Source organism: Talpa europaea (assembly GCF_964194135.1).
Source record: "Talpa europaea genome assembly, chromosome: 7".
Lineage (NCBI taxonomy): Eukaryota > Metazoa > Chordata > Mammalia > Eulipotyphla > Talpidae > Talpa > Talpa europaea.
The window spans coordinates 92,860,534-92,872,847 of NC_140074.1; the positions used below are offsets into that span (position 1 = coordinate 92,860,534).

Here is a 12,314-nt window from a genome sequence, read left to right on the forward strand (position 1 = left end):
GGTGTGGACATAGGTAGATGGGATTCACCTGGGCTGAGACTGGGCATTTTAAGGGCGGCGTCATGAGGACGCCAGAAGAAGCCGAAAGAGAAGCCGAGAGAGAAGCAGAAGCAAGAGAAGCAGAAGCTGAGAGAAGGCCGGAGAGCCCAAAGTAAAGACCTGCTAAGGGCTGGGAGGCCTGCCAGCCTCCCGGCCCTCCAGCACCCCTGCCTGCCATATGCCTGGTGAACCCCAATAAAAGACCTTCAAAAAACACTGAGGACTCTGACTCTTCCTTTACCTGGTCTGCTGGATTAGAAAGCACAGTGCCTGTTCCTGACCCTACAACCTCCCCTCTGGGCTTCAAGCCCCAGCATAAGTAGGAAGACAATAGCTTTTGCAAACTCAGCTTAACCAGAGCCCTTCATATATGACATCCATCTCCTGGCAGCTCTGCTTCTCTGGTTGCACACTGAATGACACGTCTGGGTTACTGATAAGCATGTCACTGAGCTCAGGTCCTCGGAAGTGTTTGGTTCACTAAAAGCAGTGCTTCTCAAGCCTGAGTGTGCATCCGCATCACCTGGAGGGCTTGTTAGAACTCAGATTGCTGGTCCCACCTCCAGAATTTTTAATTCTCAGGTCTGGGGAGTGGCCTGAGATTTCGCAAGTCTAGTAAGTTCCCAGGTGATGCTCATGCTGCTGGTCTAGAGAACAGGTACTGAGCCAGTGCTGTAAGGTGGTACATACAAAGGCAGGATCCCAGCCAGGAGGCTGCCTGTGTCTTCTTTTGTGCATAATGGGGATGTGTAAGCCCTCCAGGGTCAAAGGCCAGGGAGAAAGCCTTGTTCCCAGCCTGCTCATCTGCCTTTTTTGAAGGGAAAACAACATTGCCTTTGCCTCTGAGAGGCAGCCTGGCTGAGGAGGGAGCACCGGCTTGGGGCAGGCCCTGCTGTTTGCAGCCTGTGTCTTGGGCAAATGTCCTATTTGCTAAGACAGGGTTAATGGTGCCTCACAGTTTTCAACAGGATGATGAAGCATGTACTCAGTAAATGTTTCATCTGTCCCTTGCACCTCAGTCGTCTCTGATTTCATGAATGCCATTGCTGATTTAGACATGTACTGACATGTGCAACTAAGGTTTTGATACTAAGTGCATTACATTGACCTTGACTCAGTTTAGTTTTGCTGGTTTTAGTCCGTCATTCCAGCCTGTAAAGGTGCTCCCGAGCCCTGAGGTGGGCATTTGGTGGCCTGACTGTGATTCCTACGTCATATCATGTGTTTGAGGGTCCACAGTGGGTTAGAGGGCATGGACTGCTCCTGAGGTCAAGGCAGAGTTCTTTCTTTTTAAAGATTCATTTTATTTATTCATGCATACAAGAACCAGGCCAGAGGTGTGGGGGTGAGAGGATTCACCAGAGACAGAGTGGGGAGCAGAACAGGCAGATCTACTGAAATACACTGCTGAGGGGAGACAGGAGAGGTCTGCTGCGCCATGTGGGTTAGCTCCCTGGCCGGGATCGAACTCACATTGCAATGGCTGGCAACAGCTTGATAGTGTTGAGACTAACTCCTGCACCACCAGGGAGGCCCAAGGAAGTTTTTCACTTACCATCTTTGGAACCCTGACTTGGGAAGCTGCCATCATAGTTTCTACCCTACTTTGCACCCCACTTAGAAACACCAACTTAAAAAAATTATTTTTTGAAGTGGAAGAGCAAAGAAGGGTCCTATGTACTCACCTCACTGGCATGTTGCTCAGGAGAACGCTTACTATGTGCCAGTACAAAGCCTAGGAGGAAGTAGGCCTGAGATTTGAGAGAGGACCCAGCCACAGTGACCAGCTTGGAGAGAAGAGATTTTTGGGAGCTCTCTCTTCTTTGGACACTTCCTCATTAATAAATCACCAAAAGGAGAGAGAACTTAGGGACAAACTTCTTATAGAATTTAATGTTTTCATGGCTGGGATGGACTGAGGCTGAGGGGCAGGATGTGCACCAGCAAAAAGTCAGAGGGCTCAACTGGGCTGACTAGGCTGCGAGCTTGCCAGGAACTTATTCTCTCTCAGATTCTGTCTCAGAACACTCTTGAACCACGGTGCTCCTTAAACCCGGAATTGCTGCTGTTCCTTCTTCTTTACCTCTGCCCAGATGTCCGACAGGTCTTGGATAAACTGCTGGATCTAACAAAGCAAGGAGGACAGAATTAACCCCACCCAGCAAGAAGCCATCCCAGCCCAAAATCTGCATAAGTCTGGCGTAACTGGCAAGGTGTAGCTTTTTCCTGGAATGACCCCTTGAGGAGCCCACCTGCCCTCATTTGACAATTATTCTAGTTGAAATTGAGTATCAGGTTAGTAAACAAGAAGCAGTAACTAGGATCGGAGTTGGGGACTCCTAGAGGCAAACATAGGGGAGTATGAGGAAGTACAGGTTGACAGCCTAACAGAGGAGAAGCGTGAGAGGAAGGTGAGTGGACCTGGGGCAGGCAGTGTCGGGCACAGCTCTCCAGTTTCATAGCCTTCAAGCTGGTCCTTTTCTTGAAACTCAAGCTGATGTGCATTGTGATCATCTTGAGTCATCAAGGGAAGCTTGAATTCTATTCATTAGCTACTTTTTAAGAAAAGATTTATTTTTCTTTATTTATGCATACAGGAGCTGGGGTACAGGCCAGAGGTACAGTGGGTGAGAGGATTCACCAGAGACAGAGTGGGGAGAAGAACAGGCAGACTGACTGAAATACACTGCTGAGGGGAGCAGCAGGCGAGATAGGAGAGGTCTGCTTCACCATGTGGGTTTCTAGCCGACCAGGGATCGAAAAGTGCTACAGAGGCTGCGGATAGCTTCATAGAGCTGAGACTTAACCCCTAGGTCACCAGGTAGGCCTAGTTTTTCATTTTATTATATTATATTATTTATTATTTTTTTTTTACTTTTTTTTGTTTTTTTTTTGTGGGACCCTCGCCGGCGATTGGGGAACGAACCGGTGCTGCAGAGGCTGTGGGTAGCCTCGCAGCCCAGCGCTCAACCACTGTGCCACCAGGGGAGGCCCTAGTTTTTCATTTTATAAGCAGTGCTTGTACATATTTTTCAGATACTCTTGCTTTTTTTAAAAAAAAAGATTTATTTATTTATGCTTACAAGAGTTGGGGTGCAGGCCAGAGGTGTGGGGGGGGTGAGAGGATTCACCAGAGACAGAGTGGGGAGCAGAACAGGCAGATCTACTGAAATACACTGCTGAGGGGAGCAGCAGGTGAGACAGAAGAGGTCTGCTGTGCCATGTGGGTCCCCTCCCTGGCTGGGGATTGAACTCATGCTGCAGTGGAATGGCTGGTGATAGCTTGGTAGTGTTGAGACTTTAACCCCTGTTCCACCAGGGAGGACCCTTCATTAGCTGCTATTTTAAAGAACAAGTGACAGGGAAAGTGGGCTGTTTTGGAAGTCAGAAGACCCAAACACAGCTTTGGGGAAATCACCTCATCTTTCTAGGACAGTTTCTTCATCTTTGAAAAGGTAGGCCTAGAGGCCTTTAATAACTCAGTTTAAAAATTTCTCCTTTTCAAGAATGTCCCTGGAGAAGGGACTACACAGACCCTTCTAAACTCCCATAAGATTGTCAGTCATTAATAGTGTTAAAATCACCCCAAGTGCCAGATGTGAGACGATTTTAGGCGACACAGGGACATGTATTAGACAGCTTTGAAACACACAGTGAGAAAGTGATTTCCTTTTTAATTTCCTTTCAATTAGTTCAAAAAGAAATCAAAAACGTGATTTCCCTTTTTCCAAAAGTCTTTTCTCTTTTCCCAGAGTGGGCCACAGGTCTGCAATGACTCACAAGGATTTAGTAAGACTTCTTTGCACAAAAAATTAATTCCATGGTGGGTCTCCGTGCTCCCAAGTTGGTTGGGGACAACAGGTCTTAGCTCTAATGCAGGGGATCTCAAAGTCTGAAATTCAGACCAGACCATCATCTAGGACCTTGTTGAACATGGAAATTCATGAACTGTCATCCCAGACACTGAGCCAGACTGAGGGTGAGAATGCACTGCTCCACTTAACCTCTCCAGAACTACCTTGGCCCAGAAGATCCAGGCTCCAAGGCACCCGCCCCATCTCCTACCATGTCCAGCTGTTTGTGTGTGTCCTCCAGAGACACTGAGGTTGTCTCCTTCATTTGCTTGCTGACGATCTGGAAGAGGTTCAGTGTTGCCATCTTAATGGTGCCAAGCAAGAGAGTCTTCTTGGCTGCAGTGTTCTGGATATGTGCCCAGCGAGATTCCTAGGGAGGGGATGAAGAAGAGGCCTGAGTGGGGAGTACGTGCATGCCCCTCACTCACCTAGTGCCCAGAGGCCCTCCTGCTCCCAGCCCCGCCCAGGAGGCCCCTCACCCAGATGATGACGTCGCTGCGGGCACGATCAAAGCGCATCTGCAGGCGGGCCAGCTCGTTGTTGTGCTGCAGGATCTCGTCGTCCTTCTCTTCCATGTAGCGCGCCAGCCGGGCCTTGGCACGCTCAATGTTTTCCTGGCCTTCCTGCGCTGACTGCAAGAGGTCTTGGTGCATGCTTACCAGTGTCTTGTAGCGCGTGATCACCTCGTGGATCTCTTCAAACTGCAGCCGGGAATCACATCAGTGCACTGCTCCCCTGGGGTGGGGCACAAGGCTACCCAGCCCTACAACTGCGGCCCCCACCCCTGGACACCTCGGCCTAGCAGGTTAAGGGGGCAGAGGCTGTGAGGACATTGTTTACTTCTCCTGAATCAGTATGGGCCGTGGGCCATATATTGGGGACATGTGTAACTGGACCTGGGGTTCTCTCTTGGTTTTGACTACATATTAGAGCAAACTGGAGAACTTGGAAAAGGATACCAGACAAGCTCCACCCCCAGATATTTGGAATAATCAACAAGTCTGAGGGAGGCCCTTGCATCTGAATTTTGAAAATTCACCCCTAGGTGATTCTAGGCTTGAGAATCGCTGGTGGGGGCATTTTGAGAGGTCTTCTGAGCAATAATTATCCAATTCAACAAGACTGTACCAAGAACAACCTACAAGCCTGACCTGTGTTAAGTGCTCAGGCTGTAGGAGGAGATAGAAAGCCAGACCCTGTTCTTAGGAAGCTTCAAGGTGGGGGAGTGTGCAGGGAAGAGGAACAGATAAGTAAATGTCAGTTACAGCACAGTGATAAGACCTATCTCTAACAGGGGCATGGTGCTAGATGGAGGCAGTGGGTTAATGCCTTCTACATGGTACTCTGATATTTTTCAACATTTTGCTGGGGAAGAGCTGGGGCTGGAGTGGGTACCAGCGAGGCAGGTGGTCTCCCAGGCCCAAGATCAGACTAGTCTGGCCTGGTCCAGAGTCCTGCCACTCTGGCCTAACTCACAGAACCTATTATCAAAACAGAAAAACCCACAACCCTCCCTCTCTGCACGGAGCACCCATTCCAGGATGCCAACTCACCTCCCCAGGGGCTTATCAAAGTGTGCCTCCCAGCCACTCTGGGGACACTCCCTGAGCACTTTCTCCCTCTCATGACATTTCCAGCGACAGACTGGTGCCCCAGGAACTGCCCTGTTCTCCCTCCCCCCACAAATATGCCTCCTAACCCAGCATTAGAGGAGGTAGGAACAGCCAGAAAAGGTTTCCTGGGGGAAATGATGGCTGAAATGAGACCAAAGGTGTGGACAGAAGACAGCAAGGCAAAGTCAGGCGGCAAGGTGAGGAGGTGTTATAGGCAGAGGGGACAGTGTGATGAAGATGATGGCACGTGAGTGGCCAGGTCAGGATGCTCAAGGTTTGTTAGTTTGAATGGCCTGAGTCCAAGATGGGAAAGTGGATCTGGAAATGTAAATGAAGTGCCCAAGAAACACTGAGAGGAGTACGGACTTTATCCACTGAAAGATTTTAAGAAGAAGAGAGATATCTTCATATCTGTATTTATGAAAGTTCAATCAGTACATGATGAATGGCATATAGCAATTAAAATGAACGCCAGAAACACTTCTCCAAAACTTAAACGTTGATGTCAAAAGGGCTCAGGAGCCCATTGGAAGAGGTTCCCATGGTCCAAAGATGGGGCACTTTGAACAACAGAGCAACAGCGAAGGATTGAAACACAGCATATATGTTAAAAATCCGTGAGAGCATACAGATGCCAACAACATCTTGGAGGTCCCTTTTGGAGGATGCAGGAGAACCAACTCATTCTGAAAACTGCAAATAAAGAATCAGGCATTTGACAAGTATTTGCAGGTGGGCGTGGTGTGATACATAAAACTGTTGAGGTGAGGTACACCTGACACTTATACAGTGTTGTAAATTAATGTCACCTCAAAAAAGAAAAAAAAAGACTTAGTAATTAAATACTTGATAAAGTTTCTTTTTGCAAAGTCCATTTTGTTATGGTAGTATTTTAGCTAACATGAAAAAGAATGATAGAACATTTGATAGAAGAGTCTTCTGGCCCATCGGTATTTTCCCTTCTACAGAGGAAACCAGAATTCTGATATCTACCACCAAAGATTCATTTCACCCGATTTTTAAACATATCAATGGAATCATATACTATGTCCTCATTTGAGTCTGGTTTCTTCTGCTCAGCATAATAATGTCTGTGACACTTAAGAAACCTATCAACCGAAAGCAGCTGATTAGAACAAACCAACTGTACAAAAAGCATTTGGGGAGATTTAACATGAATAGGATATTTAATACTATGGAATTACTATCAAATTTTTACTATGTGTAGCAGTGGTATGATGCTAAAAAACTTTTATCTTTTAGAAATACAAACTTATTGATAAAAAATTATTTGCTTTAAAATGGCAGCAGTGGGAAAGAATAGAGGAGATGACTATGGGTCGATTAATTGTTGGCACTAGGTACTGAGTAACAGGCATTCAACAAATTATTCTCTCTATGTTTGTACATATTGGAAATCTTCCATAATAAAAAGATTCTCTAAAAAAATATTGGTCAGAAAAAGCAATTTACAGAAGGATATGTACAATACCATTCAGTTTATGGATCTGCAATATGTTGCCAACATAATAAAAACAAGCATGAGAATAAGAAATCAAAATCAGAATACTGGTCACCTCTGAGGTGAAGAGAAGGATGGGGTTGGCACACAAGGATTTCAATTATGGGTACTATTTTACTTTAAAACAAAAAAATCGAGAGCAAATGGGAGAAAATATCAAGATTTGACAAAACCGTGTGGTGAGTACGTGGGTGCTTTTATACATTTCTCTGTACTTTTCAGTATGTTTAAAATATTTTGAAAGACATAAAGAAAGAGAAAAGAGAGCGAGCGATCACGCTGGTGTAGAATGTGGTCAGGCTGGTGCTGGGAATAATGTAAAGTTGATGAGGCACATTGGTGGTCAGGATGAGAAAGGGGCAGGGGCTAGATTCCAGAAATACTTAGAAGGCAGACTAGACCAGACCTGCTGATTGATGCTGTAGGGGAGTGGAGGAGGGGGTGGAGTAAGGATGAGGCCCTGTTCCTAAAAGGCTGTGGGTGGGGCTTGTGGATGAGTGGCCTTGCCAGTCACCAACACAGGACGCCTCAATGGCAGGGCTGGCCTGGGGTGTTAGGAAGCAGATGGGCTGAGTTGTGGACTCAATAACTTGAAGTAGGGGCCTGAAGCTTAGGAGGATCATACAGTACAGAGAGATAGAGGCCAGTCACCTCAATTCTAAGATATGCATTTTACCAACTCTGAATCTGATTCATGTCTTACAATATTTCTGTAGCTTTACTATAATAGTCTTCTCTCATTCCCTCCATCAAAACAAAACAAAACAAAACAAAACAAAACAAAAACAACCCAATTATTAAATGAACAATGTGTCTATACTGAGTAGGCAGTACGTTAGAATGGAGGACTTAACAAAATAGAATCTGCATAAAGAAATTAGGTTAGTGGTTCTATGTGGAAATTGCTGAAACTCAAAAAGCTGTGCATCCTTTGCCTCCCTGGAGCCCCTCATAAGACCCCGATCCATAACCCAAGAGAGCCCACCTCCTCATACCATGCTCACCAACCTGGTGAGGCCCTGCCTCTGCTGTCACATGGGGGCTGGGGAGAACAAGGAGGATAGACACTGACATGAGTGGTATCCATAGGAGTTTGGGGGCACTGCTCAGGGAGAGAAGTGGGGGGTCTGGACAAAGACCCGAAGAGCAAGTAAAGCATAAGGAAGGAGTAAAGAAGAGGAACACCCAGAGGAGTCTGAGGAGGAATAAGAAAGCAGGAGAGTGAAGGGGAAGGTTTCCCTGAGGCAAGAGCTAAGGTATGTCTGCAGGGTCTATAGTGTCAAATAGCTCAGGATGCAGGGGAGGGGAAAGGGTGGGGGTGTTCCCTTAGGTCTGACAAGGCCCCTTTAGGAAGACCAGCTATCAGAGGCACTTTGGGGACCACACAGGAGGGCTAGAAGCAAGAGCTCTGCCACTTAAAAATTGGGAGGGCGGGAGCTGATGATCTAACCTTTTTGGGCCTCCATTTCCTCCTCTGTAAGAGGGTGATTTCACTGCTTTCTCTGGGGGCTCAGGAGAGGTCTGAGCAAAGTCCCTGCCTGCAGCACCCAGCCCAGGCCCAGCACCACTGAGGACTCAAGCTCCATGCTAGGTTGGGAGATTTTCCAGTTTCTCTCCCTCCCAAGCCACGATTTATTCTCAAGTAAGTTACACCGGGGAGGAGGGGAAGCAGGACTAGATGTAGGCCACAGCCTGATGCAGGGAAAGTGTGTTATTGGTGCTCCAAAACCAAATCATTACCTCAACACTCAGGAAGAGGCAATCACATGGCCCATACAGACACATTTACACAGATTTCGGCCCTCAGCCCCCCCACAAAATGGACACACACCACTGGACCCCTGGCCTCACCAGGGGCCTTTTCCAGCTGCCCCCACCCCATTCCAGGACTGGCGGTATCCCCTCAGGGCTGGGTGACCATGCCCAGCTCCAGAGCCCCATGCCTAGGAGGGCCAAGGAAGTCACCCTCCCTACCTCGCCTCATGCTTGCAAACTGCCCCCTCTTCCCGCCCTCACCTCGGAGTTCTCCACCACCTTCTCCAGGTACTTGTTGAAGATTGAGTAGTCCTGCAGCTTGCTGCTCAGCCGCTGGTGCTCCAGCCGCAAGGCCGCCATCTCCTGCTTGGCCTTGGTCAGCTCTCGAATGCGCTGCCTCTTGAGTTCGCGCTCCTTGTTGGCTTTCTTCAGGGCGCGGATCCGTTTCTGGTCGTTCTCCTGAGCCCGGGGAGATGACACCAGCCAGTCACTGGGACTGCCCTCCCTGGGACCCGGCCAGTGGAGCCCTCACAAGGCCCCTGCCTATGGCGGTCAGTACACCCTAAGGACGGGCGGGCATTGCTGGGCCTTTCTTCTGGGACAGGAGGTGCAGGGACAGAGTCTCTGGGGTCATTCCGAGCTAACTGAGGTGATTTCTGTGAACTCAGGTGGGCTGAGGATGCTGCAAGGACAGAGGTTTAGCCCATGTCAAGAAGTGGCCTTGGGGTATCAGACAGGAAGTGATTCAGACACTGGCATTTGGGCCCTGGGCTTTAAACAGTGGACTGGGATGGGAAGGCTGATGCTGAGCTAGGCTCTGCGTCTGGAGAGAACTCAATTTCAGAAATGGCTGATAGCGTCCCGGAATTGGGCAGAGCAGGAGCCCTTCTGACAAATGTTCTGTTTCTGTTCTTAGCAGTGGCCGTTTATCACTGGGCAGGATCCTGGGCCCAGACTTGGGAGCCCTGAATTTTCTCCTGATTTGGTACTTGGTCCCTCAGTTTCTCTGACTGTAGAAGTGAGGGGCAGTAGTCCCTCTCTTCCTTCCCAAAGCTGGGGCCACCATGCTGGAGCTATAGGAAGATGAGATGGCTACACCTCGCATGCAAGGGTGGCACTTGGAGGACATTTGGACAAGGTGCATAGAGGATTCACACTCTCTCCCAGACACCCAGAGATGACAGAGGCGCCCTAACCAGTGCTTTTCAAGTCCAACTGTGCATCTCAGTTCTTTGCAGATCTCTTTAAAAACTCTGATGCCGGGCATCCTGGTGGCGCAGCGGGTTGAGTGCAGTGCTGTGAAGCTGTCCACAGCCTCTGCAGCGTGGGTTCGATTCCTGGCTGGTCAGGGAGATTCCCATATGGTGTGGCAGACCTCTACTGTTGCCCTGCTGCTCCTCTCAGCAGTGCTTTCGGTCCGTCTGCCTGCTCTGTTCCCTGCTCTGTCTCTGGTGAATCCTCTCACCCTCCCGAGCTTCTGGCCTGTACTCCAGCTCTTATATAAATAAAAAATAAATCTTTAAAAAAAAATTCTGATGCCTAGTTCCTAGCTCAGGTCTGTGGAAAGTGAGGAGAGTCCTGAGGCCTGTACCTGTAACTACCTGCCCAGGATCCCAACACTGCTGGTCCTCTGATAGCCATTTGGAGAACACTTTCCCCCAAATCTCTTACTCCCAACCACTCCACTCTGGTCAGTAAGAAGGACTGAACTTTTGGAGAATATGTCTAGTCCATCCTTCCCATGGGTTTAGGTGTAGAATGAGACGAGATATTTAAAATCAGGACTCCTCTGCTGCAGAAGCCAGTGATCACCCCCTAGAACTGGGCCAGGCCCTCAGGGCTCCATAAATTCTGGCTGGTGTGGATCTGGAGAAATCTGGATTTTTAAATGATTGAATTCCCTCTAAGGATCAATTGAGAGGAGTTGTCTTGGCATAAATTCTGGTACCCAGTCCTTCCACTGCCCCTGCCTGGACCTTCAGTGCAAGCACAGAAGGGGAGGGTGAGTTGGAGGTACTGAAACCCTTGTTTGATTCAGCATTGTATCGAAGTGCCTAACCCTGATCATGGCTCATTCATTCATTCATCATCCAGGCAGCCATCCACTGGATAAACAGCACAAACTAGGTGCCAGCAAGGAACCAGTGAATAGCAATCTATGGTAAAGAGGAAATTACAAGAAGAACAGTGAGTGAGGATATAAAAGGGGATGCCCAAGGAAATGTTGGAGCCCTGAGGAGACAGCTACCACAGGGTGAGGAGTCAGAAAAGGCAAGGAAGGGATGTGGGAAGGGGGCAATTTGCCCCACTGCAGTGTGGGCATACCTGGATGAATTGCTCAAACTTCTGGATATGGGCCTTCAGCTGGGCCTCCTTCATGCCCAGTTCCTCCCAGCGCAGGTTCAGGGTTTCCATTCTGTGCTGAAATGTCTTAGGGTAGGGGCAATAGAGAGGTCAGGAGAGCCCCTGACATGGGCATGGAAGAGGGGCCAGCATCCCCTGCCCCACGTCCTCCATCCCCAAGCCTTTCACTTTCTTCCCCTCATCTGGTTCAGAGCAGAGCATCTGGTACCTCTAAGACCTGGATCCTTTCTGTCTCCAAAAAAAAGGGACCACAAAACCCCCACCCAGGACTGCTGACTTTAGCCACCTCCATCCACAAAACAGAGGAGCCCTGTGACCCTTTCTGCATCCCTCCTCCTAGTGCCCCACCTCCTTTTTATGTTCCATAGCATGGTGCATGATCTTGGCCTCCTTTTTCTTCTCCAGTAACTGGATGCATGGGGACTCCGCCTGATCTTCAATATTGGGGAACTTCCTGTCCAAGACATGGGCAGAGGGGCCTGTGAGTCCTGAGCACCTGGGCAGCGCTGGTACTAGAAGTCAGCCAGAGACAGGCACCCATGGGGAGGGGAGGGTGTCCTCCCTAGCCTGAGTGGAAGGAATGGTATGTTGTGAGGGAGAGAAGGCTGTGCTGGCAACTTCAGGGACTTGCTGGAGCAGGGTGATAAAGGATGGGGGTCCTTGATTTGGGGCAGTGGCTTATAGGAGCAGGAAGGGACAGGGTGAGAGGTGGGGAGTGGGGTGGGTATGAGTGATCCTGGCTCCAAGGGCAGGGGGGTGGAGGGGTTTCCAAGAGCCCTTAGACACTCACTGCAGCAGTTGCAGAAGCCGCTCCCCATACTGAAGCCGGAAGTACTCGGCAAGATCTTCCTCTTCCATGATGCCCAGACTCATAGTGGCGGTGACCTGACGGCCGGACAGTTGCTCTTCACTGTGAAACAGCGGATAATGGAGCCACAGGGGGCTCAGAGTGGTGACTGGGCTCCTGTTTTTCAGGGTCCCACAAAAAGTGGGTCTCCAAGAGATTGGGGGAAGATGGCTGGAAGCTGAGATCAGAAGCTCAGGATGAAGTGTTGGGGTGTTGATGGCGATCTGGTTACCTAGCAACAGGTTGCCTGGTTCTGTGGACCACACATGGAACCCAGGTTTTGCCCTCTGTCCCCTGGCTGGCTGACTCAACTCTTGCTG

The 12,314-nt window shown here is 49.1% G+C and overlaps 1 protein-coding gene across 1 annotated transcript; it reads right to left on the reverse strand.

The window, feature by feature from the left end:
• Positions 1 to 2,086: 2,086 nt before the first annotated feature.
• On the reverse strand, positions 2,087 to 12,020 carry CCDC42 (coiled-coil domain containing 42; the record flags this gene model as incomplete). The annotated part of the gene is made up of 7 exons (XM_084239268.1): positions 2,087 to 2,164; positions 4,105 to 4,263; positions 4,373 to 4,594; positions 9,045 to 9,242; positions 11,109 to 11,213; positions 11,496 to 11,601; positions 11,938 to 12,020. 7 exons carry the CDS (start codon positions 12,018 to 12,020, stop codon positions 2,087 to 2,089), a joined length of 951 nt encoding a protein of 316 aa, XP_084095394.1.
• Between the last annotated feature and the right edge of the window lie 294 nt (positions 12,021 to 12,314).